This window comes from Amborella trichopoda, chromosome 9 (genome assembly GCF_054954075.1).
Source record: "Amborella trichopoda isolate Santa Cruz 75 chromosome 9, AtrichopodaSantaCruz75HAP2 v2.0, whole genome shotgun sequence".
Lineage (NCBI taxonomy): Eukaryota > Viridiplantae > Streptophyta > Magnoliopsida > Amborellales > Amborellaceae > Amborella > Amborella trichopoda.
In genome coordinates this window covers 45621629-45647756 of record NC_142344.1, presented here as the reverse complement: position 1 = coordinate 45647756, position 26128 = coordinate 45621629, and the positions used below count along the sequence as shown (strand labels likewise).

Below are 26128 nucleotides of genomic sequence, written 5' to 3'. Positions count from 1 at the left end.
AATGTATTTAAGTGGAAATGACACATTGCTTATATTTGGATCAAAATTTTGCGACTGAAAAGTATTTCTGACCGTAATTGTTTTCCTCATTTCAAGCCAAAAATGAATAAATCTATTTAATGGTCTTTACCCTCCGAAATTAATTTCCAGCCAGATTTCCCCGTTATGGAGATGTCCACTGAGGGACTACATCCCTGACATTCTATGTCACTCTATAGACTGACTGCAAATCACACCCAAGACATCTGCACTGTCCATTTGCCCTAAAACACATCAGACACTTCTGATATTATCTGTATCAACGACAGTAAAGTGTACCAATCGATCTCCTCAGTTATCCGATATTTCACAAATTTACACTTCACAGCATATCTATCTCATGATCAAAATAAAGAGAGTTTGGACAAAAGAAATGCGGATCATAATAAGGTAATATTCAAGAAGTACCTCTGCATAAATATCTTAATACATGCTGCAAAATGTTAGGAAAACTTCTTTATCATGTCCAAATCAATAGCATATGAAATTGGGCCAAATATTAACCAAACTATTTGATGTGCAGAATGTTCATATTGTTTTCAATTTCTCCTTTCAATAAAATTGTTTTCCAACTAAGTTCGCCAAAAATCATATACAATAAACAAAAATATTCAGCCAAAATTAAAAAATGATTGTCTGCTTCCAGCTAAACCATTTGAAACCCATTTGACCATCGCCACCCATTCTTCTGGGGCAAAGTTTAACAACTCAAGACATTGACACAAAAATATCCTGATGAATCTGTACACACGGAATATGTAGCCTGCAGGTGCATCCAGGCTTCCCTGACCAGTTATAATACATGGTACAATATAAATTTTATTCACCTATTTATTGAAATTATTCTGTTCTAATACAAATAAATTCATCCTGGCAATTTATCAAAATCTTGCACATTGTGAAAATGTAAGAGGAATTTCGACATAAATATTAGGGATCTCTGCTCTATAAAGTTGTTGCTGCCCTGGGGGCTCATGTTAGTCACTAGCAACCAAGATTCATAAATACCATTTTACTACTAAATCTTCACCTACTTCTTGATTCAAACTCTCTTCCTCATATGTGACTCTTCAAAATATTCTAATCAAAACTGAAATCTGGAACATCTTGATTGATGCCTGGTTCCAAGCTTCTTGAACCATCATTGAAATCATTAGAGAGAGAGAGATTCTTTGTACGAATGCTGCGCTGTTGATCTGTAATACCTTTTGCCAAGCGTGTAGGTGGGGAGCTCATCTCAGGTTGTTTTCTACTGAACCGAAGGGCAAGCTTCGGCTGAAACCAGCGTTTTAGGGCTAGCCCACTGATCCGAATCTTCCCATATGATTCATTCCCTTGATATGGCAGTCCCAACCTCCTCAGCAAGGCCCCAAGAGCTTGCCCAATCCTGTAGTCACCGAAACAGACTATATATCACGCCAAAAATTTCTCAGTTTAGAATCTAGAGGAACAAAGCAGGAGTTAGTGTACACTAATAAATAAAATGCTGAAAGCTGCAGTAACTTCTATAATGTATTATTCACCCAAAAAAAAAAAACTCCTATAAATGTATTATGTTGAAACTTATCTGGATTTATATGTTTCGGATTAGAGGACAATACAATTTTGGAAAAACCATGAGAAAACATGATCTTACACTAGTCAGCATATCAAAGGAAAAGATCAGCCTAAACATCAACCCTATAGTTCGTCCAGTTTCCTGAAGAAGTGGTGTCTGCTTTATTTTGCTCGACTTCCAAAAAATTTTCAGATAGTGCAAAAGCATTACTAATGTTCTTTGCCATGAACTGAAATGAATGGTTACATCAGGGAGTCTGTGCTGGGTTTAACAAGTGCACCCTGAATTGAATGTCACAGTTTTATTTATTTATTTATTTTTTATCTCATAATGAGTTAAAGCAATTGAGAAGAAGTTTTCGCCATACAAATCTGTGCTAAGAAAGAATATTAATCATACTGTTGCATTCCCCACTCTAACTGCTTATTTTGTTTCTGTGTTCTTGATCTATCCACTAGGTCAGTCTAGATTCATTCTCTACACTGAGATTGAGGAACAATACAAAACTGCACAAAGTTACGAGTACAACATTAGAAAGGAATTCATGACATTATACCCATTCCTGGACAAGATGAATTATCCATAGAGGATCGTTTAACCGGAGCAAGAGCACGAAAAATTGAGCATTTCACCACTATGATAGAATGACCCAAATAATCAACCTGTTCCCCAAATAGAGTCTCGCGAATCCTCCCTCTATGCCTTCAATTACATCTGAAAGTGGCTTGTAAACTTTATTGTGACCATCCCTTTTTAGTTGTTGGCAGATTCCATTATAAAGAAGTACACAGTGAAAGCCTCTAGTATATGTAAGAACGAAAAAGTACTTTCATTGTCATGGAATAAGAAGCATTCTATCTTAAAGCATGTATTTGATTTATTTAGAACTGTTAAAGATTAAATCATTAAATGATTATGAGTGTTGGAGTTGGATGTAGTATGGGGTATCTTTGTCTTTTTTATAAACTTTAGGACATTAGGTTTTACTAAAGTACTGAAAGGGCATTTCTCTAATATTTTTTTGATAAAGGTTAACATTGTATTACTGGGAGAGAGTTACAATGGAGAGTAATACAAGTAAGAGAGAGTCTGAGTTCACCCTAAGTGAGGGTAACTCAGTAAAAAATAGGCTAGCCTACCATGTACACAAAGGGCTTATAGAACGCCCAGTTATAAGGATTTACATGAAGCTTTTTGCAAAAATACATCAAGATAGAAAAACCAAAAAAGCGAGCCATATTACACCATGTGCCCCTGGTCTTGAGCAAAAAAGGAGTCGAGCCCGGGTTGCACTTGTCCTTGGCCCTGACATCGAGCATCCTCTTTCGCTAAGAGATCTGCGGTGTCATTGGACGTCCTCCATATATGCCTCCAGGAGACGTCCATATCCCTGCATATGTGATCAATTTCGTCAGCCAATGAGGCTAAGTACCATGGCGGTGTGCTCGTTCTCCTTGCCCACGAGATAACAAATTTGGAGTCTCCTTCCATTATCAAGAGTGGACCCCAAGAGGGATTAAAGAGTTTTAGGCCTATCAAAAGGGCAATAGCTTCGGCATGGTTAGAGTCCATAAAGCCTATGTACTCTGAAAAGGTGAGGAGGACGTTGCTAAGATGATCGCGAAAGACCGCTCCAGCCTTTGCGGGGCCCGGGTTCCCTAGAGAGCAACCATCGAAGTTGAGTTTGATGTATCCTTGGGGTGGTGGTTGCCAGTTATGATGTCTGGTTGCCAATCTCGGATGATGCTGGAGGACATTAGTCCATTGGGTGAGGAAAAAACTTCGTGGAATTACTGAGAACTCGTGGTTCGTGACCCAAAAAGTCACCAGAGATACGGTCTTATGGAGGAGAGCTGGTGTTTGGAGTTTGATGGCCTGAAAGATTTTAGAGTTACGTTCCAAACAAATGGTCCAACTAGTAGCTGCAATAGTTGCCTTCCAAAACACCCTTCTTGCTTTCGCCAACAAGAGTCTAAGTCATAGGAAATGCCTTGACCGAAGGAGGGGTGACCCATTTTATGCCAACAAGTTGCAAAACTTGACCGCAAAGATCAAGGGTAAATTCACAGTGGATGAACAAGTGTTGGTTCGATTACTCCTCACATAGGCATAAGGCACACCTATTCGGGATAGGAATCCCTCTCTTTTGTAATTGGTCCACCGTGAGAGCCCTATGAGAGCAGGCAAGCCAGTTGAAGGTTTGTACTTTTGGTGGAGCAATGGTGGCCCAAACCTTGGATTGGATAACTGTAGGACTACCCGGGAGAGTTGGGGGCATAATTAGGTGCTTGTAGAAAGATCTTACCAAAAAAATACCATAAGGGGTTAGAGTCTAGATGATATCGTCGGTCCCTTGTGGTGATAGGAAATGAGAGTGAAGAGAGTTTGAGAGTGACTGGAATTGGTTGGTCTCCTCTTCAGTGAGATTCCTTCGAAAGGAAGGGTTCCATACTCTGCGTCCCTCTGTGAGGACCATGTCCTCAGCAATGTAGGATTCTTTGTTAAGAGCCAAAGGGTGGGGAAAACCTCTCTCAAGGGTGCGGGGCCCAGCCACAAGTCAGCCCAGAATCTCACTCTGAAGCCCCCTCTAGGATGGAATCTGACAAATTTCCTGAACTGGGAAAGGGACAAGGCAAAAGATCTCCAAGCCCCAGAGGCGTTGTGCCAATGACGCCTATCGGGCAACCAGGCACCCTCAGGGATGTTGTACTTACATCTTAGTACCTGAACCCAAAGAGAACTTGGCTGGGAGGCTAAACGCCACCACCATTTCCCAAGGAGGGCTTGGTTTTGTTTACGAAGGATTTGAATACCAAGTCCTCCCTGCTGTTTGGGAAGGCAAATGTTGTCCCAAGCTACAAGACGGAACTTAGTCTTATCAGCCTGCTCTGACCAGAGGAAATTTTGCATGATTAGATCAAGTCGATTGGCCACCTGGGCAAGCATGTGAAAGAGAGACAACGTAGATCGGGGAATTGAAAATGGTGGCATTAATTAGTGTCTTTCTTCCTGCCATAGAGAGGTATCTACCATTCCACCCTACCAACTGGTTGTGTACCTTGTCTAGTACTTAGGACTACTGCCTTTTCTTCGGTTTTCCCAAACCCAAAGGGAGGCCTAGATAAGTAGTCGGTAGTTCTTCCACTTTGCACTCCCACCTCGGAATGAGGGATCTAACCTCTGCTGGTGTCAAGGTTACACTCATCATTTTGGATTTCACCATGTTAACTTTGAACCCAGTCGCAGTTTGGAAGCATTTAAGGAAAAGTTCAAGGGTATCCACTTCATTAGAAGAGGCATCTATGAACACCAAAGTATCATCTGTGTACTGCAGATGACTCACAGTTGGACCATGTCTACTACTCCTGAAACCCGAGAGGAGGCCGATCTCGTAGAGCCGGGAGATGGTTCGGCTGAAGAACTTTGCCGAAATTGCGAAAAGGAAGGCGGAGAGACGGTCTCCTTGGTGGAAACTCCTTAAAGAAGGAAAGTAACCGTTCGGGGTTCTATTGATAAGTATAGAGAAATGTGGATGTGAGTAACAACCTTGCATCCACATTCTCCATCTATCCCGGAATGGACTCATCGAGAATGGACCAGTCCACATGGTCATAAGCCTTTTCCCAGTCAATTTTGAAAATGAGGCCAGGTTTCTTTGCAAGATGTCTAGAGTGAATACACTAGTTGGCCACTAAAGCCCCATCAAGGATTTGTCTGTCTTTGAGGAAGGCAGATTGTGAAGAGGAAATAACAGAGGGAAGGACTTGTTGTAGTCTAGAGGCTAGGGCTTTGGCCAGAATTTTGTAGGTAGAATTTAGAAGGCTAATAGGGCGAAAGTCTTTTATTTCCTCAGCGCCTTCAATTTTGGGGACCAATGCTATGAAGGTGGCATTGATGGCTCTGTGGAGGGTGCCCCTAGGGAAGAACTCGGAGAAGAAATTGATGAAATCAGGACGGAAGGTGTCCCAGGACTCCTTGAAGGGGGCTATCGGGAAACCGTCAAGGCCCGGGGCTCTGTCTTTGGCTAAAGCATTGATAGCCGAAGTGATCTCTTCCTCTGAGAACTGCTGTTCTAGCCAGTGAGCTTTGTCATCTGCGAGGGATAGGAATTCAAGTGAAGACATCCTCAGTCTCGGGCTAGGGAGAGCTGAGTAAAGAGTCTGGAAGAACTCTAAACTTGCCTGCTCAATCTTAGCAGGTCGAGTGAGATAGCAGTTGTTGACCTTTGTCATCGTAATCGAATTGTCTCTTCTTTGATAATTTGCGATGCGATGAAAAAAGGCAGTATTGTGATCACCTGCTTTCAGCCAAGTGATTCTAGATCTCTGGAACCAGTAGATCTCTTCTTTTTTGAGAGTGGAGAGGTAATCCAATTTAGCCTTAGAATTGAGTTTAATCTCAGAGGATACCAAAGGCCTTGTTTCGTCGAGACGATCACAATCTTGAATGGTGCTAAGCAGGGAAGACTTGAGTTGGGAGAAGTCTCCAGGAATGGAACGACTCCAAGTTTTGAGCAAGGCTTTAAGTAACTGGAGTTTGGTCTGGAGGATGTACCCTGCTCTACCCGAGATATGTGAGGCAGGGGAATTCCACCAGGTACGTAATAGTAAAGAAAAGTCCTTCTCAAGGAGCCAGTGAAGTTCAAATCTGAAAGGCCTGAGGCCTCTCTTAATGGCATCAGTATCTAGTAGAATAGGACAGTGGTCTAAGGTTGGTTTGGGGAGGGCTAAGGAGGAGGATCTCGAAAAATGTTCCTCCCAGTTCAGGGAGAGGAGGAACCTGTCTAGTTTAGAGAGGATGGGGTTGGAAGCATGGTTGGACCACCTAAAACGGCTACCCTGGAGGGGAATGTCTAAATGTTTGGTACGATTGATGAATTCTGAGAAGTCCCTTGTATCTTGAGAGAGGGGAATGTCTAAATTCTTTTGTGGGACCAGCGGGTGACATTGAAATCCCCTCCCAGGCACCAAATGGGGTGTGGGAGGGCAGCTACATTTCCCAATTCAGACCAAAGCCTGCTTCTGGTAGCAAGAGAAGTTGGGCCATAAACAACCGTGAATTTGAAAGGGGTCCCATTCGAGATGCAGGAGAGGAGGATGGTCACTGAGAATTCCCTTATGAAATGAGAATTAACGGTGAAGATAGAGGGGTCCTAGACCACCCAAATCCCTCCTGAAGCCCCATTAGCTGGTAGGGAGACCCACTGACTTGGTCTTCTCCCCCAGACTTGGCAAATAGATTGAAGGTTAGGTTCAAGGAGTTTGGTTTCAAGGAGGGCAAGAATAGAGGGGTAGAGTTTAGAGGTCAGATCCTTAACAACACTCTTTTTGGAGGACTATCCAAGTCCCCTCACGTTCCAAACGAGGAACTTCATAACTTAGAAGGAGGCATAGGAGGGACAGAGGCCAGTCTAGGGGACCTCCTCGGACGAGCAATGGGGGGAGTAGTAGAAGAGCTAGCAAGGGACTCTCCTGAAATAAGTATCGAAGAGGACAAATTCAAAATTTCTCTTTGATCTTTGAATCTCACCTGCATTCTACTATTTGCATCAGCTGTGAGAAACCTGTGGGCAGGTCCTTTGGGTTCGTCATACTCGAAGCCCATGATCTTGTACATTTCTCTCATTCTCATATCGATTGTGTTAGATTCATCCTTGTCGACCTCCTCAGCTTCTTCGGAAACCTGGGAGGGAGAGATGATCGAAGCGTCTGTGGGAGACCCTGGAGGTGAAGCTGGCAAACCCTTGCGTTCGGACATGTCAAAAACGTCCCTGTCGACCTCCTCGGCTATTGAGAATGCCTGGGAGGGAGAGATGATGGACAAGATGACCTCAGGAGACTCAGTCTCTGCTTCAGCCACGGGGGAGGGGGGGTTGTTAGAGGGATAGAGATCAAGGGGTAAAAAAGGCAGGTCTCCTGAGGAAGGAGGGTCGGAGGCAGGGAGTGAGGACGAAACAGGTGGGGAAGGGGGGGGGCAGAGGAGTGGCTGGTTGAGAGACGATCGGCTGGGCGACAAAGAGGTTGGCTTGAGAGGGAAAGGGAGAGGGGGTAGAGGGGTAAGCTGAAGAAGGAAGGCTAGTCAAGGGGAGATAAGAGTAGGAGTATGAAGGGATAAAAGTGAGATAGTGGTGGGTTTGGATGGCAAAGAAGGAGGAAAACTGCAGGGGAGAGGAGGGCCATACGACATGGATAGTATTTACCCGTGGATATGGACGACGTGGGGGGTAAAGGAGAGATGAGGAAAAAAAGGCTAGAAACCAAGGCTAGGTCAGGAGGGGAAAAGTCCAGCGAGTGGGTTGCAACGATGCCTAGGTGAACAAGGTCCCTGTGCGAGAAGTAGTTGAACTGGTTACCCTCGGAGGACATTGTTTCCTTGACAAGTAGGGGAAATTCGCCAATATTGAGAGGGAAGAAAGTAAGGGAGAAAGGAGAAAGAGGGGAAGACAGAGGAGCCTTCAGCGAGTTGGATAGGTCTACAGGGGAGGGGTTAAACTCCGTAAAAGGGTTAGGGGTAGAGGAGGACAGGGTAACATCGGTGGTAGAAGGTGAAGGGTAGGACGAGGTGTGAAACAGGGATGACGCAACAGGGGGAACAAGGGAGCAGGCATCCCCAAGGGAGGGGGGTTCAGCCGCGAGGGCGAGAGGGGTGGTGATTCTCCGGCAGGCGACGGGGGAGAGGGAATGACTCGGGAGGGGGGGGAACAGGGAGCCGAAAGCTGAGGAGTAGCTAGGGCTTGGGAGGGAAGCTCGAGAAGGGGTTCTGTCGGCGGCACTGGTATAGTTGCCGCCGACATGGTCAGGTCCAGGTGTCCCTGCAGCGAGTGGGACGAAGGCGGTGGGGTCGGCGACGCGGTCGGCAAGGAGGAACAAGGAGGCGTCTGCCGCAGGGAAAGATTACCAGGGGGCAGAGGAGGCGGTAGGTGGGATACGACGATAGGGTCGAAGGGACACGTGGACGGGGAAAACGAGGGGAGGCAGGGGGGTAATGATGAGAAAGGGATGGGACGTGAGGCAGTGGGGGAGGAGAGAGAGATGCAAAAGTGAGATGGGCCGGGCTGGTTTGGTAATCCCACGAGCAAAGGTGGTGGAGTGGAATCCTCTACCACTTCTTTCCGGGGTCGGTGAGGAACAGGGGATGCGTATTGGAGTGACCCGGTCTTATCTAGCGGGTCGGGTCTTGGGTTGGAAGGCGGACCCAAGGGTGAAGCCAGTGATAGGGGGTCCTAAGTCCGAGGCCGCCAAAAAGAGGGGGTCTGCCTGGAGGAAATAAGGCTCACGGGTTTAGCACAGGTTGGGTCAGGGGGCCGTCTGCGAGGGCGTTGCCATCATTGTCTCTTCCTGGACACCAAAGTCCAAGTCTGATCGAGGTTTTTCGATAATGAAACCGGTGGGGTAACAGGGTGCCACGTTGAAAGAATTTCGTGGAGGGAGACGAAGCCGAAGACCACGAGACAAACGCGGTAGAAGAGGTTATTGACTTCCAGCCAAACCACTTGAGGGATGCGGCTCGAGTCTAGGACCTCTAAGAGAAGTCGAATGGAACCCAACGGAAGGGATTCCAAGGAGATCCAGTGGATGGAGACCAAAGAACCGCAGGCTTCCCCTATCCTCCGGAAAGTATCTGGTGCCCAGGAGTGAAGGGGGATGTGGTTCAGGGTGAGCCAAACCCTTTGTTTACGGAAGGAACCCTCTTTTGGAGACCATTCCCGAAGGGAGACACGGGCTCCTTTGAAAGAGAGGTTGGTCGCCTCCTGCAAGGCGAGCTGAGCTCCAGCAATAGAAGGAAAGGAGAACAAATAATCGCCATTGAAGAGGCGTCTTTAGGAAAGGTTCGGTTCTTTGAGAGAAGAACTTGCCCATCTTTCAATTCCTTTGTGGTCATCACGACGTGGAGAAAAACTCCCCACTAGAGCTGCGGCAAGTTTAGAGCGGTTACACTTTGTTACCCCTGAAGGAGAGGAGATACAGAAAGGAGGGTAGGGGGATGAGAGAGGAGTAGAGAGGTCACGAGAGGGCAGAGGGGGGCCGAAAGGAGGTTTGGCATGAGATTTGGTCACTGCAGTGACCTAAGCAAAGGTAGCCTTCTTCAAGTTGGGCGAGGTCTCCTGGGCTCTACCTGTATTGTGATTCTGTAGAGTTGGGCGGTGGGGCGGTTTCACAGGGTGGGGGCTAAGTGGGAGAAGATGGGTTTTGGGGTAAAGATCGTATATGAAGTTCCAGTTGAGGGAACGGGGGGGGACGGTGGCGGCGAGTCAAAGACGGGGGGCCAGTGGCCATGGAAGAAGAAAACCCACCAGTAATTTCCTCTTCTTCCATTGCATTTCTCTAATATTATAATCCAGTTACTATAAATAAAGTTTAAGAGATGCATGTCGGCTGTGCAATCAGTCTATTCACCTCTCTCTCTTCTCTTTCATCTTTTCTGTCCTCTCTTTCTTTTCATCTTCTTTTCCCTTTCTCTCTCTAGTTTTTAATGTTCATGATATTGTTCATGGTGTTGTTCACAGTACTGTTCACATGATATCGGAGTAGATATGAATTGATCTTCTCCTTTCCTTGAACTTTTTAAAAAAAAAAAAAAAAGGAAGAGAAGAAATAGAGAAGGGAAACCCTAATCTCGCTGGATGCTGATCTCGTCGGATGCTGATCTCGTCAAGCAGTATCCAATTTTTTTGTGTGCGCAGGGCCAGTATGATGGCTTGCGTGTGCTGTGAGTGTTTATGTTGCTCAAGTTTCTTGTCTTGGATGTGAAAAACAAGAGGAACAATTGCTGAAATGTCTCAAAGTGTGTGGCTGAAGCAATAGGAGTCCTGTTGGGGATCATCAATACCTGATCATAAGTTTTCTCTTCATAAGTGATTGAAAATTGTTATATGTGCAGTCCTTTGCCTTGCAAACTATTATTTTTGTGATTCAGTGAATTTATAAAGTTCAATTTAGTGTTTTAGGGCTCCTAATTGTGCTCAGCTGATACATTCTTGCATACCTTTTTCGTGTGTTATCTTTCCCTTATGGGCATTGTTTTAAAATGCGGCCACATCATGGTGCTATTGCACCAAGGGGAGACATCGCAAAACAACGCATATGCGCTTCAGTAGGATGTGCCCACATATTCGCCGCATGCCACCGCATATGTGGCCGTATAGCTGCATAGCACATCGCACTGCATACGTGGCCCATCAGTGTAGTGAAAAAAAAACTCTCCAAAAGGAGTATTTATGTAATTTTGCCCCCCAAAAAGGTGGGGATAGGGTTTGACGGGTATTAAAACCCCCAAAACCACAAAATCAGCAATCAAAACAATTAAAAAAGAAGAAGAAGAGGGAATCATTTTTGAGAAAATAGTTCGATTTCATGTTGGCGGATCTTTGCTTGTTGATTGGGATTAGTTTGGGTGTTGATTTGAGGAAGTTTGAGTGAAGATTTGACAACACATCGAGGGTTTCAAGGCCAGAGCAGATGTTGATATTTTCATCAATTAATCTATATGTTCTTATTTCCCAATACAGTATTACTTTTTTTTGGGGCACGTCTTCTTCACATTCTTCTAGTAAGAAGAATCTGGCATGGAAATATGCAAAACTAAAAAATCTAAAAGACTTAAATTGTGTTGTTTGTGATTATGGTTTTCGAATGTTTATGAATTATGATTATATGATGTCTTCTAAGTTCTACTGTTTTCTATAAAGTTAGTTTCTACTTTCTACTTTCTACTGTCTTCTATGATACATCAAGGGATAGTGGACACAGAACCTCCGACAGCTAATACTATTAGAGTTAATGAATAAATTAAATACCTACTATTACATAAATCACATCCATAGTTTTTTCTATGCATGAACCTATTTTTTTAGATTTTTTAGAATTTTTTGATATTCATTGACAACATTGGGATGAAGCACTCAGATCTGGACCGCATAAGTCCCTCGATCTTAGCTAGCAGTGAACTTCCTTCTCTCAATAATGTGTACTCACGTGTTCAACAAGTTACTATATCTACTGCCATGTTAAGTGATGGATCTGCCTTGACTGCCACATTGGGCAGAGGTGACGGTAGGGGCCGTGGTGGTGATAATTAAGGATGCGGCCATGATTCAGGGGGAGGTCGTGGTAGAGGTTGTGGAAACAGGAAGTGCACCCACTATGGATGGATCAATTATACGACTGAAAAATGTTGGAATCAGTTTGGTAAGCCTGCTTGGGCTAATCAGGCAGCCTATGTTTTTGAGAGTACTGAAATACATACACTTGGCTCCAGTAATCAAAGTTTGGCTCTTAATTCTGCTAGTGATTCAGTTTTACTCTTGTGTGAAGAATATGATAAGCTAATCATGAATAGTCAACAACCAACCACCTACTCATCTGACCTCTTCCATTGCCATTCAGGCATATACAGGTACTTCTACATTTCTTGCCTCTCAGAGGCCATTTCCATGTGCCATTAATTCAGGAGCCTCTGATTATATGACTAGCAAGTCTTCTCTATATTCTTCTCTCAATCAATTAGATCCACTGCATTTGTTACATTGGCTGATGACTCTTTATCTAGTGTGTCTAGGAAAGTCATTGTTTGTCCTACTTCAGTTTCATTGTCATCTGTTCTCTATGTTCCAAAGTTTCCACTTAGTTTGTTGTCAATCAGTAAATTAACCAAATCTCTTCAATGTTCAGTGACTTTCTATCCTTTACATTGCATTTTGCAGGATCTAAAGACGAAGAAGATGATTGGTGGTCGTCGTGAGTCTAGAGGAATCTACTATCTTGATTGTAGTCTTGTTGGTGCTGCTCTTCATTCCAGTATTCTCTCCTTCAATGGCATTGCCAGCTTAGTGATCCATCTAGCAATAATCTGAAGTTATTAGTTCCTTCATTAGAGTCTTTGTCAACCCTAGGGTGTGAGGCTTGTGAGTTAAGCAAGCATCATATGATTACCTTCCACCCAAGAGTCAATAAACGAATGTTTATTCCTTTTGCAGTCATTCATTCAGATATTTGGGGTCTTGCTAGAGTTCAGAGTTTATTACAGATACTTTTTAATTTTTGTGGATGCTTTCTCTCAGGTGACATGGATCTATTTAATGAAAGACAGGTCTGAGGCATTGTCTATTTGACAATTGTTTTATAAAGAAATTCAGACTCAGTTTGGAAAGAATGTTTGTATTTTGCAGTCAGATAATGCTAGAGAATATTTATCCCAAGATTTTCGGCAATATTTAACCACATATGGTATTTTGCATCAGACATCATGTGCACACATCCCTCAACATAATGGGATAGCAGAGAAGAAAATTCATCATATAATAAAAGTAACTTGTGCTTTGTTGTTAAATATGCACATGCCAAAAATTTATTGGGGAGACGTATTAACTACTTGTTATTTGATAAATGGCATGCCTTCCTCTGCTTTAGAAGGAAAATCACCACAATCTTTACTCTTTCCTGATAGACTTTTATTTTATAATTCCTCATTGAATTTTGGGTGTGTGTGTTTTTTTTATGTTCTGGGCCCTGATATTGACAAATTAGATCATTGATATGTTAAATGTGTGTTTTTAGGATATTCTCGTATACAAAAAGGTTATTGATACTATCATCCTGGTTTGAAGAAATAATTTGTTTGTGCTGACATTACCTTTTCTGAGAATAGCCCATATTTTTCTAATGAAGAGAAAATGATTGAAATTGACTCAAGCGACCTAAGTGAAGAATTTGCATGATGGAAAGTTCATTCCTCCTTCCTCTTCTATTCCCATTCCTATCCCGGATCCTATTTCTTTTGATGACCCTCTTGCATCACGTCAAGTGTCTACTCATGAAGAGTTTGTTTCTCCTCCTATTTCTAATATTTCACAGGAGTAGTCCTACAAAGTATATTATGAGGAAGAAAGTGAAGGAAGTGTCATCCCCACCAGCTCAGCCAACCAATCAATCTTCATCTTCGTCTACGGATCCTATCTTTGTTCAAGAACCCACTCCTGGGCATGATAATGTTGATCTTCAGTTAGCACTTCATAAAGGTCAGCGGTCTTGTACCAAACATCCAATTGCTCATTTTGTTACATTTTGAGAAACTGTTTTCTTCTTATAAGAAATTTTGCCTCAGCTCTTTACTCCATTTTTGTACCCAAGGCCTGTCAAGAAGCTCTTTCACATTTTGGATGGAAGAAACAATGGATGAGGAAATGGTTGCACTTCAATCAAATGGCACGTGGGAGCTTACTCATATCTAGGCAGGAAAAAGACCGGTTGGATGTCATTGGGTGTACACAGTTAAATATCAGCCAGATGGATATGTGGAGAGGTTAAAAGCCAGGCTAGTGGCCAAGGGGTATAAACAAACCTTTGGTATTGACTAGTCTAAGACATTTGCACCAGTAGCCAAGCTTAATTCGGTCCAAGTGCTCATACCTGTAGCAGCAAATAAGGGGTCAGCAACTGTGGCAACTTGATGTTAAGAACACCTTCCTTCATGATGATCTACAAGAAGAGGTATATATGGAGCACCCACCAGGGTTTGTTGCTCAGGGGGAGTTAGACAAAGTATGCAAGTTGAGGAAAGCAATTTATGAATTGAAGCAGTCCCCACGTGCATGGTTTGAGAAGTTTAGCAAAATTGTTATGGCATATAGGTTTCAAAGGAGCATGTGGATCATTAAATATTTATTTGGAAACAATCCATTGGAATTTTTATCTTGTTGGTTTATGTTCATGATATCATTATTATATGGAGTGATCAAGAAGGAATTAATAAATTGAAAGGTTATCTGCAATGGTATGTTCAGACAAAATATTTGAAACAATTGAGGTATTTTCTAGGAATTGTGGTAGCCAGGTCCCTGTATGGTATCAGTTCGTCTCAAAGGAAAAATGTAACAAATTTGTTGACAGAGACAGGAATGTTAGGTGCTAAGCCAATTGATACACCTATAGATCCAAGTATGAATCTGTCAATGGATCACGGAGATTTGTTAGAAGACCGTAGCAGATACAGAAGGCTTGTAGGAAAACGTATCTGCCTCACAATCAATCAGAAAGACATAGCCTTTGGTGTGAGAGTAGTGAGTCAGTTTATGCATCCCCCCAGAACACCACATTACGAAGACGTAAAAAGGATTTTGAGATATTTGATGGGGACTCCAGGTCGAGGACTCATCTACGGGAAGAATGTTTTAGTATTGACAACTATTCTGATGCTGATTGGGTAAGATCCCAATCAGACAGAAGATCTACTAGAGGCTATTATTACCTTTGTTGGAGGAAATTTGGTGACTTAGAAAAGCAAGAAACAAAGTGTGGTAACAAGAAAAGCAAGAAACAAAGTGTGGTAACAAGGCCTAGTGCAGAGGCTGAGTATAGACCATAGCTCCCACTGCATGTGAGCTGATGTGGTTGAAAACCTTGATGAAGGAAATGAGATCCTTGATTACTGAGCTGTGACAATCAGGCAGCCATATATATTGCTAGCAACCCAGTTTTTCATGAGAGAACAAAATATATTGAGATTGATTACCTTTTTATTCAAGAGAAAGTGACAAGTACGCAGATAACCACTCCAAGGATCAATTGGCTGATACATTTACTAAGGCCCCTAGCCATAACCAGATTCAGCAGATTTGCTCTAAGCTTGGCAGGGGTGATATCGATACTCCAGCTTGAGGGTGAGTGTTAAAGATTAAAACATTATGTGGTTATGAGTGTTGAATGTAGCATGGGTATCTTTGTTATTTTTATAAACTTTAGGACATTAGGTTTTGGTAAAGTACTTAAAGGGAATTTCTATAATATTATCATCCAATTATTATAAATAAAGTTTAAGAGGTGCATGTGGGCTGTGCAATCAGTTTACGCACCTCTCTCTCTCTCTCTTATCTTTCATCTTTTCTCTCTTCTCTTTCTTTTCCTCTTCTTTTTCCTTTCTCTCTCTAGTTTTTACTGTTTACAGCACTGTTCACAGTACTGTTCATGGCACTATTCACAGTACTGTACAAGAACTATTAGAGTAAGATAACGTGTGTACCACCAAGTCACAAATGTTGTATCTGTGAACCATCTGTTGAGATTTCCTATGAAATGAGACATGGAATGGAGCCATTACAAAGTTTTGGAAGTTACATAGGAAGCTTTGGGCCCATATTGGTCATGGGTTGAGAAGAGGAGTTGAACACTGTGAGATCAATCTCCCATTGTTTCTTAGTAGCTCAGTGGTAGAGTGGTCAGCCATATCAATTGATATCTCTTGATATCTCATATAGTCTAATCAACGGATGCTATCTTTTCCCAACCAATTTTTTGGATGCTCGTAATGATATAGTTATGAGAGATGGTGTACTATCACTATTCTATTTTGGCAGCCTAATTGCAAATTAAAGGAAAAAAGAAAAGAAAATGAAGGAAATAGGGAAAAAAGGAATAGAAATAACTAAACACAAATTTGGCAAACATTACAAACAACTGGCTAGAGAGTGGATGATATACTCAAGGTTCTCCACTATAGATCAGTAATACAGAAGATAGATCAGAATAACCTCACCTAATGATCACAATATGTTAATGACAATATGGAAATGATTCACACATTAAAAATCTTCAGGATCAGTAACTCACCTTCCAGACAGGTTAACGGTTTTATCTCCATTTCCTGATGTAACTGTGGTCTTCTCTATTGGAAGTATGATAGTCATGTTTGGAAGTTTTGCACCTGTCAAATTGTCACAAGCAATATAAGAAAAAAAAGAATAATCACAACACACGAACGTACTGTACAAGAGCCAAAAGCTTGTTAAGCAAGATAGCGCTTAGACAAACGTTGCCAGTGAAGTGCAAATGCCATATTCCATCAATAAAAGAGGAAAAACATGATTGTTAACTTCAAAAAAAAAGAAGTAGAAAAACATGAATACTAATGAAAAAAGAGAAAAGAAAAAAAAAGAAACAATAAAATAAATTAGATTGACCAGTATGAACAACATTACCAGCAGCTAGCCGATGTTTGAGACCCTTAAGAACAGTTAAAAAGTACACCTGTCCATTTTTGAGAGACTTAATCAGTCGAATGGAAAAACAACAGCAACAACATTTGCTCATAAAAGCTGAAGTTATCAGTTCTATGGACATCCATCACAAAGCATGCACAAGTATTGCATGGAACAAGAGGAATGAGTACAAGTGTCATAGTCTGAGCACATGGATATGGTGTGCACATGCTGTGTATCCATGTTGCATGTATGCTTTACAGTTCAACTGCGTAACAATAGAATTCTGCATCCGGAATTAAAAGCACATATGTACTATGAACCTGGATCAGAAGAAATGTTGGTACCAGAGGTCCTAACTCATGGCGTGCTAGAGAGAGAGAGAGAGAGAGAGAGAGAGAGAGAGGGAGGGAGATGGAGAGAGAGACAATTGTGGAGAGAGAGACTCTTCATAATTGATGGTGCGGAACAGGAGGGGGATGTGTTCTAGTGTGTGGAGGGGCATTTTACAACTCATAATCCTTTTAATTCCTTGTTGCTCTTCATATTATGTATTGAAACCTGGGGCATTTTAGGGGGTTGTACTACCTGATTTGTGAAGGCTCCAGGGTGTATTTCCTTAATTCCTTTTTTTAAAGAATTTTTGGGCCAAGTTACCTAAAAGAGAGTAATCTAACTATATTATGTTAAAAATAAAAAATGGATGAACCATTCCAAATCAAGATACAAGAAATGAAAGCAAACATAGTTCAAGTCAGTAAGATGCTGAAAACAGCATCTTCTTGCTGCTGTTTCATGTACTGGGTTATGCTAATTTTAATAGAAATTGAATGTTAGAGATAATAAAATAAGAAAACATAGGAAAGAGAGGCATACAAATATACCGCAAGTTTCATATATTTTCCAAGAAAAGTATATTATTCTACTGGTTTCTTTATTGGAAAAAACACCTAATTATGGCCAATATATGGGATCGTGTAGATAGCAAAAATTTCTTACTGAACTCTTAACTTTTCATAAGTTTGCATTCTCTTTCTTAATCTACAATCCAGAAATGGTTTAGGTGAATAACACGAATATTTTTTCCACAGGCTGTCATATAATGAAAACAGTGTCAGATTCACTGGAACATTTGACACAATGGCCCATCATTTCTAAAACAGTTTCCCAAGCCCATTTTCAATTAATGCTCCTCCCTTGAGATCTGGCTATTGAAGTAAAAGGTCATATTGTGTAGTATGACGTGGGGTACAGAAGATGCTATTGATCATGTCATGGTCATGATTATGAATCCTTCAAAGTCTTGAGTCTCAAGAAGTATGACAAAGAAATGTGCTAAAGAAATGAGATCACTTACAAACGATATAGGTCCAATAAAATAAAGCACAAGACAATCATATAATAAAAAACTAATCACAATGAAGCAGTAAGAATCACATTTGAAGACTGTTACTCAGCTATGCCTGTTGTATGAGATGAACAGGCATTACTGGATCCACAAATTACAGATTAGATGTTTGGTACATTCCTGTAAATATTAAGCATCTCTACAGAGGAAAACAACATGAATTGAGTTTCTGTCTACTACTGGATAGGAATCAGAATGTAAGTAGACAACGGCTTTAAATTCGTAAAAGTTCAGCAGCACACTGATGCCTACAAACCTGTAAAAAGTACCCTTTGTTCCATGTCCCAACAAGAAACAAACTCACCTCAGCTGTATGAATCCGTAACATCCTCGTATCAACAATTATGGGGCTGCTTTTGAAAGAGACACCAGGAACAACTCCAAGTGATGCAGCTTCCTTCAATCAAGGCAATCATTTCAGTATACATCACAACTATGAGATGCCTTGATGCTCCTCAGATCTCAAAGGGTTAAAAAACAACCGAATTTAGAAGCATTGATATTTGCAGTTCCACACTTGCCTCAAGTAGGGAGAAGGCACGGGGGTCGTATTCCCCAAATCCATCTACTAATGAACATACATTTGGGCATCTCAAAACATCAATGCTAATTCCTTGATCATCTAGAAGACTATTTCTCAATACAGGATCATAAGGTATCTGAAGACATTCCAAAACCTGTGAAAAAACTTCCATAGTTGGTATGATACCAGCTGAAACTGTTTCACGATAGACCATTAATGCCCATGATGTCCTGCCATAAAAGAGAAAACCATAGGTACCCAATTTGCTTGAACGTAACTTCCTCACGTACAAGGTACATCTATTAAAACAAGCTTCAACACAAATCAGATGGCATCAGATAATTAAGCAGTATATTACTTGTGTAATTGATAACTGAGAAGTAATATGCATGCGAAAATAGATCACAAAAGAGAGTGTTCAACAATCCTCTTGTAAAGCAGTTTCCAGATGATTATTTTATAACATATTTTACTTTATAAACTGAAAAAGGGATATTACGCATCAATAAAACAGATAAAAATTATTAAAGATACTTCAACTAAAGAGACAATCGCAAGGAAGTGAACACTACAAAAATGCAACAAATCTATACTTATCCTTTCAAAAATTGGAAGACAGACCTCTGCTACCCACGACCACACAAAATTCATGCTTTTTGGGTGGCATGTAAGTTTCTGTGTTTCACAATAAGTACCATACGGCTTATATATAGCATGTCTCAACTGTGACGAAGTTCGAAGCTCGAGACTGATGGGATTTCTTTCTTGTCCCTTGGGCAGTCTACATTTTCTTGTGGATTTTATGCAATTCTATGTTTGTTCAAAGATAATACAGTCATATAGAAAAAGTAAACATGCAAAGGTCTTAGAAACATATACACAGATTTCCAGCTCAACTCTCTTCTCCACTCAAACCTTGATATCTTCTCTAAGATGTGCACTGCATCTGATAATGAAGTGGTCTCAACATGTTTGCATGAGCATAAGAATGTCAAGATGCAAATTCAAAGTTCAAACTGCTTTGCTCTATTATGTGGATCAATTAGAAGGATCACCTAAAAGGGAACAATTCTGAAGCCACATTTTATGGGTAGGATAACTTAGAGAATATCCAGTAGGGTTTCTGTTATTCTTTTATTTTCTTTTGATAAATAGATCCAGTAGACTTTCTAAGATGTCAAAGGACAATACGCTCTGATTTATGAGCCTGATAAGCATGCAAGGGTGAGGTAGGCATGAGTTTATAAGGTGGAAAACAACGTTTCACATTGTTCCATCTATAAAGATAAAATCAGATTCATTCTCTGAAGGCACCTTTTGCCATGAGCATCTTAGTTAGTAAAGGAAAATGTGTTAGCTAGGTGCTGGTTTTTGTGAATGCTGAAGTTTATACTCTATTTAAGTCCCTAAGGACTTATGTGTCTTTTTCATCACTTAAAAAACGTCTTGTATAATAGTAAATAACAGGGAAAATTTTAGATAACCCTCTAATTTCAACTTTCTACACATCCTACCCCTCAATACTTTTTGTATTATATCCTGAACCCCATCCCTATTTTATCTTGTTTACCCCCCCAAGTCAAATAGTCAAAGCATTTTGAGATCAAAATGCTCTTTTTCCCTCTCTCTTCCCCTTTTCAATATACTTTTTTATATTCTCTCTCTCAAACTCTCTCTCTACTTACACAAAAGAAACACTCTCTCTCTACTTTCTCCAAAAACTTCTTTCTCTCTCTTGTCCCAAAGATCCCGATGCCCTAGAAAGAGAGTTCGGGACGAGAGAGAGAGAGAGAGAAGTTTTTTTGCTTAATAGAGAGAGAGTTCGGGACAAGAGAAAGAGAGAAGTTTTCGGGGAAAGTAGAGAGAGAGATATAGAGACAATACGGATGAGAGAGAGAAAGATTCTTTTGGGTAAGTAGGTAGAGAGTTTGAGAGAGAGAATATAAAAAAGAATGTTGAAAAGAGGAAGAGAGGGAAAAAGGGCAATTTGGCCTCAAAATGCTTTGACTATTTGACTGGGGGGGGTAAATACAAGAAAAAATAGTGTTGCGGTTTAAGGTATGATACAAAAAGTATTGGGGGATAGGATGTGTAGAAAGTTGAAATTGGGAGGTATCTATAATTTTCCCATAATAATATACATATATCAAAAGAAATGGCCAAATAGGTCAGGTAGAATCCAATGTGACTCCCTCTCTTCCCTCGTATGGTCTTAGTGTCACTCTCCCTCCCTCTCTCTCTAAACTTCTCTTCTCACCCTCTCTCTTGATCTTCTTCTCCCTTATTCTTCTTCTTCATTTGGGCTTTATATTTTAACTTGGTATCAGAGCAGGAGACTTGGCAATGGTTTTGCAACCCTAATCATGTGATCATGTGCTCTATCATTCGTATGGTCAGAATCCCCAAATCTGAAAAACAATTATGAATGTAAAACCCTGATTTCACTATTGATTTCTACCCTTCAAGTTCTTAATGTTGGATTAAAAACCCTAGGCTTGGTTGGGAAGGCTCAATGGTGCTCAAAATCCCATATCTAGTTGGGATGATTTAAAAAAATCGTATATCTGGTTGCGATGATTTGATGATGATGTCGGAACCCTTAAATATGTGGCGCCCTTGTTTTTGAGTTGTGAGACTCAACGCTTATTGAGATTTCTTGTATGGATGGTCTTGAATCCTTATGGGAAGTTGAGTTGCTGATTGTGTTGATCAGCATGTTTTCTTAGTTTGTACTACCCATGTTGTCGCAGGCATGTCTACTATTAGTGATTACTCTACCATCTCTTATAGTCCAGGTGTGACCTCCCATATGGGTATCCATGGATTACAACTGTTAAACTCGATGCATCAAATTATTTAGAGTAGTCAATGTCTGCTAAAATGTTTATAACCCTGGATTGTTGAACCCCAAGAAATAGATCCCTCACATGAGAAGTGGGAAACTGAAAATTTAATTGTAATGTCTTGGCTATTAAACACTATGCAACCATCGATTCGTAGAGGCTTCTTGTTCCTTTGAACTGCAAGAGAGATTTGTGACTTAGTGTACTAAACCTACTCCAAAAGAATAAATGTGGCGTGAATGTACCAACCAAGGTAGGGGACTGCAGATGTTCAATAGGAGGACAGGACTCTTGCTACATATTTCCCCTTACTTTGTAGCTCGTGGCAGGAGATGGACCACTATCAATTGTTTTAAGTCAGTACCTAAGAAAGATGGGGAAAAATATAGATAGTTTGTGGAACATAATTGTTAATTTGGGTTCTTAGTGGATTAAACCTTGGGTTCGAGTTACCTAGGGTTCAAATACCCAGTAGGGATGCTCTTCCATAACTCAACCAGGGTATTCCTTTCTCCAAATGGAGGAGAGTAGGAAAAATGTCATGTTGCCTGCTCAAATATTTGATCAATCTGCCCTTGCCACAGACTCATTACCTCCTAAAAATAATAAGAGGGTTGGACTTCGGAAAATTGGAGAGGGGGCCTAATCAAGGAGATAAAGTAAGCTGAAAAGTCATCACTATGGAAGAAATGGTCATATTAAATAATCTTGACGCTATCTAGTTGGCCAGCCAGCTACATTCAACCATCAATGTTAGTTAATGCTCATAATGCTTCATTGACTGGAGATTTAGTTGTTGCTGGTACAACAACTACCTATTGCAATCCAACCTCTAATTTCTACTCCAAAGGATGATATCAGTTCCTAAAGAGGAGATTGAGAAACTTCCCTAGACACTCACTCAGATAGATAGCCCATCCACTACTTCTTCATCTTTTCTACATTCAAGTATTCATGCTTTTTCTCATCATGCTTCGCTTAGTCCATCTGGACAATCCTGGAATATTGTTCATGAGCTTCAATCCACATGACTTGTATGTATTCTTTATTTCTTCTTTTCTCTTTGATCTAGTAGGGACAAAGTTAGGATTATTGATGGATCATTTTCTTCTATCTTTGGAAAAGGAACTCAAATATTTCTTCTCAAATGTCATTATCATCAGTTCTACATGTTCCTAGTTTTGCTACAAACTTAAATGTCTATCTAAATTGTAGTGTAATTCGTCTTTCCTCTCCACTGTGTTTTTTAGGACCTCGATACGAGAAAGATTGCCAATGGTCATGAAGCTGGTGGTCTCTACATTCTAGACTTGCCAATGGCATCTCTGACCGGTCATTTATCTTTTCAAACATTGGAAGTTTTGTTTCCTAAGTTGATCATTTGGACTAGCGTCTCAAAGTCTCAATGTGAGGTTTGTGAACTGTCAAAACATTGTAGGAACGCTTTTTTACCTAGTAAAAATAAAGCTCCATTTATTATTGCCCAATTTGAAGTTTAGAGTCCCTCTCCCTTTACGTCTATTTTTGGCTATCATCATTTTGTTCCTTTTGTGGATGATTACTCTTTGGAGTCCCTCTCCTGTTACATCTATTTTTGGCTATCGGCATTTTGTTCTTTTTGTGGATGATTACTCTCGGCATACTGGATCCCTATTATGAAAACAAAAGAATAGGTTCCTAACGTCTTCAAGGTCCTTCAAAGATGATCCACACTCAGTTCGATACTAAACTTAAGATACTAAGATCCAATCAAGGTGGAGGAGATTGTGATGGAGAGCTGCTATTCTATCTGGAAGAACATGGTATATACAAAAACAAAATTCTTGTTCATACATACGACAACAAAATGGTGTGGCTGAATAAGAGAATAGACATCTCTTAGAGGTTGGCCGTGCTCTTCTCTTGAGTATGAATATGCCCAAGAAATTCTAGTTTGAAGTTGTGCTCACTGCATCCTATCTTATCAATTGGATGCCATCTCGTGTTTGATTACAAATCTCCTTATAAACTTCTGTCCTAATAGTCCAATTTTTGTATTTCCCCTAGTCTTTGGTTGTGTTTGCTATGCTCGCATTCTTGGTCCGAACCATACAAAGTTGAATACCGAATCTGTAATCCAAAGGAGTATCAGGAAAGAAATTTGTCTCGATGGATACAGCCTTTTGAAGTCCCCCCTTTTTCTGCAGCTCTTTGGGGGGAGCTTAGTGTGGAAAAGAGGTCTTTTGGCCCTCTTCCTATTCCCATCTTTTCCTGGTTCTGGAACTCAAAAGGACAATGGGGAGCAATCTCATGATCGTACAGAGAGAATTAAAAAGTTTATATTTGGTGGGAACAGAAAGATACGTGAAGACCACGATAATTAATAGGCCTTCAAGCCCATTGCATACCTTTGATCCAAGTAATACCACTAGAGCTCAATGTAATTATCCTGATCTGCCCATTGTTGTACGAAAAGTTGGACAAAGTTGCCAACTAGAAACTTTGTTTTGTATGCGTCCTTGTCTCCTTCCTATCGTGCTTTTGTGTTTTCTTTGTCTTGCTATTGTCCAAAGTGTTGGCTCAACCCAAGTGGAAAGTGGCCATGTGCGAGGAGATGAGAGCATTAATCAAAAACGTTATACTAGGGAACTGGTAGACCCTCCTAAAGATTAGAAGTTGGTTCGTTACAAATGGGTTTACAATGTAAAGCACAAGATCAATGGTATACTTGGTAGACAAAAGGCATGATTAGTTGCCAAGGGGTTCACAAAGACTGATAGAATAGGCTATCGGGAGATATTTGCTCTTATGGCTAAGATGAACTTCATTTGTGCCCTTTTGTCTCTGGAAGCTAACTTCGAGTGGTGGCTGCACCAACTGGTATCAAGAATGCATTCCTTTATAGGGAACTATAGGAACATGGTACCTCCACGTAGACTTAGGGCTCCTGAACATGGGGGGAAAGTTTAAATATTGAGAAGACACATTTGTAGACTAATAGTTTCCCCAAGCTTGGTTTGAGAGGTTGACTAACAGTTTCCCCAAGCTTGGTTTGAGAGGTTGACTAACAGTTTCCCCAAGCTTGGTTTGAGAGGTTTAGTGGTAGTATTCAAAGAATTGGCCATACAAAGAATCATGTAGACCATAACTTATTTGCAATATCCAAAATTTGACTGTCAGGCCACCTAGGCTGCCAGGAGGCCAATATTCCTAGAGGCCTCTTAGGCGGGCTTCCTAGGCATCTCTCTTCTAGGTGCCCAAGGCACTGCCTGGGCCTTCCCCACAAGGTGGGTGTCTCAGCAGCACCTCAGTGCACCTTGGCTAAGGGCAGACCTCAGCCAGGGCCATTTTTTGACATTTTCCCCATTAGAAAGGGGTGGAAAGGGTTTTGGGGGCATTCTAACCCCCCAAAACCATCTGTGTATTTTGGAGGGTGAAAAACCCTAATACGTTTCTTAAATTTCTGTCAAGATAAAAAAAAAAAAAAATCAACATTTTTTATATCTTGCGAAATCAAAAGATATGCTTCCCGATACTTTTTGGAACTTGGACCAGTTGCATAAGAGGACTTGTGGGCGACCAAAGATCACCAGTTTGGGCCTATATCAATTTCAATTTGAAAAGGTTAGTGCATTACAACATTTGAATTATGGTTTGGAATTTTTTTGTATAGTTTGTTATGATTTAATTCTTTTGTTTTTTTGATGATATTTTTACACGTTGTTAGTTGAAATCTTTTGTAGATATTTAAGGGTTTAGGCACATATCGAATCCATTTTGTAAAGCCTAGTGCATTACAATATTTGAATTAGGGTTTGGTACTTTTTTGGTATATAATGTATCATAATTTGATATTCTTTTATTTTTTATTTTTCTTTTGTGATATTTTTATATGTTTGCACTTGGAACATTTTTATGCATATTTACTGGTTTGGGCCTATATTTTGTGAATAGTTCAAACTAAAAATGATATTTTGTTAATATTTAGATTGGAAAACCAAATCCTATGGATACTTAAAAAATTCAATTCCAGCTAAATTGTACAAAGCCCGCCCTTGTTCTTGGGCGTCCGCCGGCTATGAGTTTTTCACCATCGCTTATTTGTAAAGCATACGAAAGTCAATACCAATGCCCTGATTGTATATGTAGATGAAATTGTTGTGACAAGTACTATTTTAAGAAAATTCAGCAACTCCATAACTTTTTGCAAGGGAGTTTGAAATTAAAGATCTAGGTCCATTGAAGTATTTCTTGCGATAGAAGTGGCCATGTTTAAAGGGAGAATATCAGTCTTACATGGACACTTTGAAATATGTTTGGGGTTTCGTGTCAACATGCACATACACGTCATCGACACAAAACAATCATGTTTGATGCAGTGATTAAAAAAATGCCGAGTCGCCCGGTTCGACTCGAGAATCGACACTGGACGTACCGAATCAGTCAAAAAACACGGAATCGCCCGGTTCCAGAGAGAACCGGGCGATTCTGTACAGTGACTCGCCGATTCACTGTACGGAATCGGTGAGTCCCGTGAAGAACACGGGCTGCACAGTGTTCTTCACGGGATTCTTCAAAATTTGTCATTTTTTTATCATTTTTTTTGTTTTTTTTGCCCTGTGATCGAATATGCAGGCTTTATACAGATTTTTTCAGCCTTTTCATGAATTAAATGGTGGAGAAATTTTGTTTTTTTTTATCATAAAAGTTGGGTTTTTAGGGTTTCCGCCTTTCCTTGTGTTTCATGCCAAATAGGGCATGAATCTGTGAATATTTGTAGATATTTTGATCGCAAAGTTGTTCATTA

At 40.8% G+C, this 26128-nt stretch overlaps 1 protein-coding gene across 23 annotated transcripts in view; it reads right to left on the bottom strand.

Moving 5' to 3' along the window:
• Positions 1-550: 550 nt before the first annotated feature.
• Positions 551-26128, bottom strand: part of MRL1 (Pentatricopeptide repeat (PPR) superfamily protein) — a 46383-nt gene continuing 20805 nt past the window's right edge. For 22 of the 23 annotated variants that reach the window (XR_016041464.1, XR_016041463.1, XM_088848058.1 and 19 more), the window contains 5 exons: positions 18494-18729; positions 18281-18369; positions 16569-16617; positions 16201-16294; positions 551-1426 (listed from right to left, as the gene is read on the bottom strand). Coding sequence is in view for 21 of the 23 variants with exons in the window: in XM_088848058.1 (XP_088704184.1) it covers positions 1120-1426; positions 16201-16294; positions 16569-16617; positions 18281-18369; positions 18494-18729 (775 nt within the window). In the remaining 2 variants the exon portion in view is untranslated. Of the gene's footprint in view, positions 1427-16200; positions 16295-16568; positions 16618-18280; positions 18370-18493; positions 18730-18786; positions 18812-26128 lie in introns of those variants that run through there. The other variant, XM_088848054.1, reaches the window with a different exon arrangement.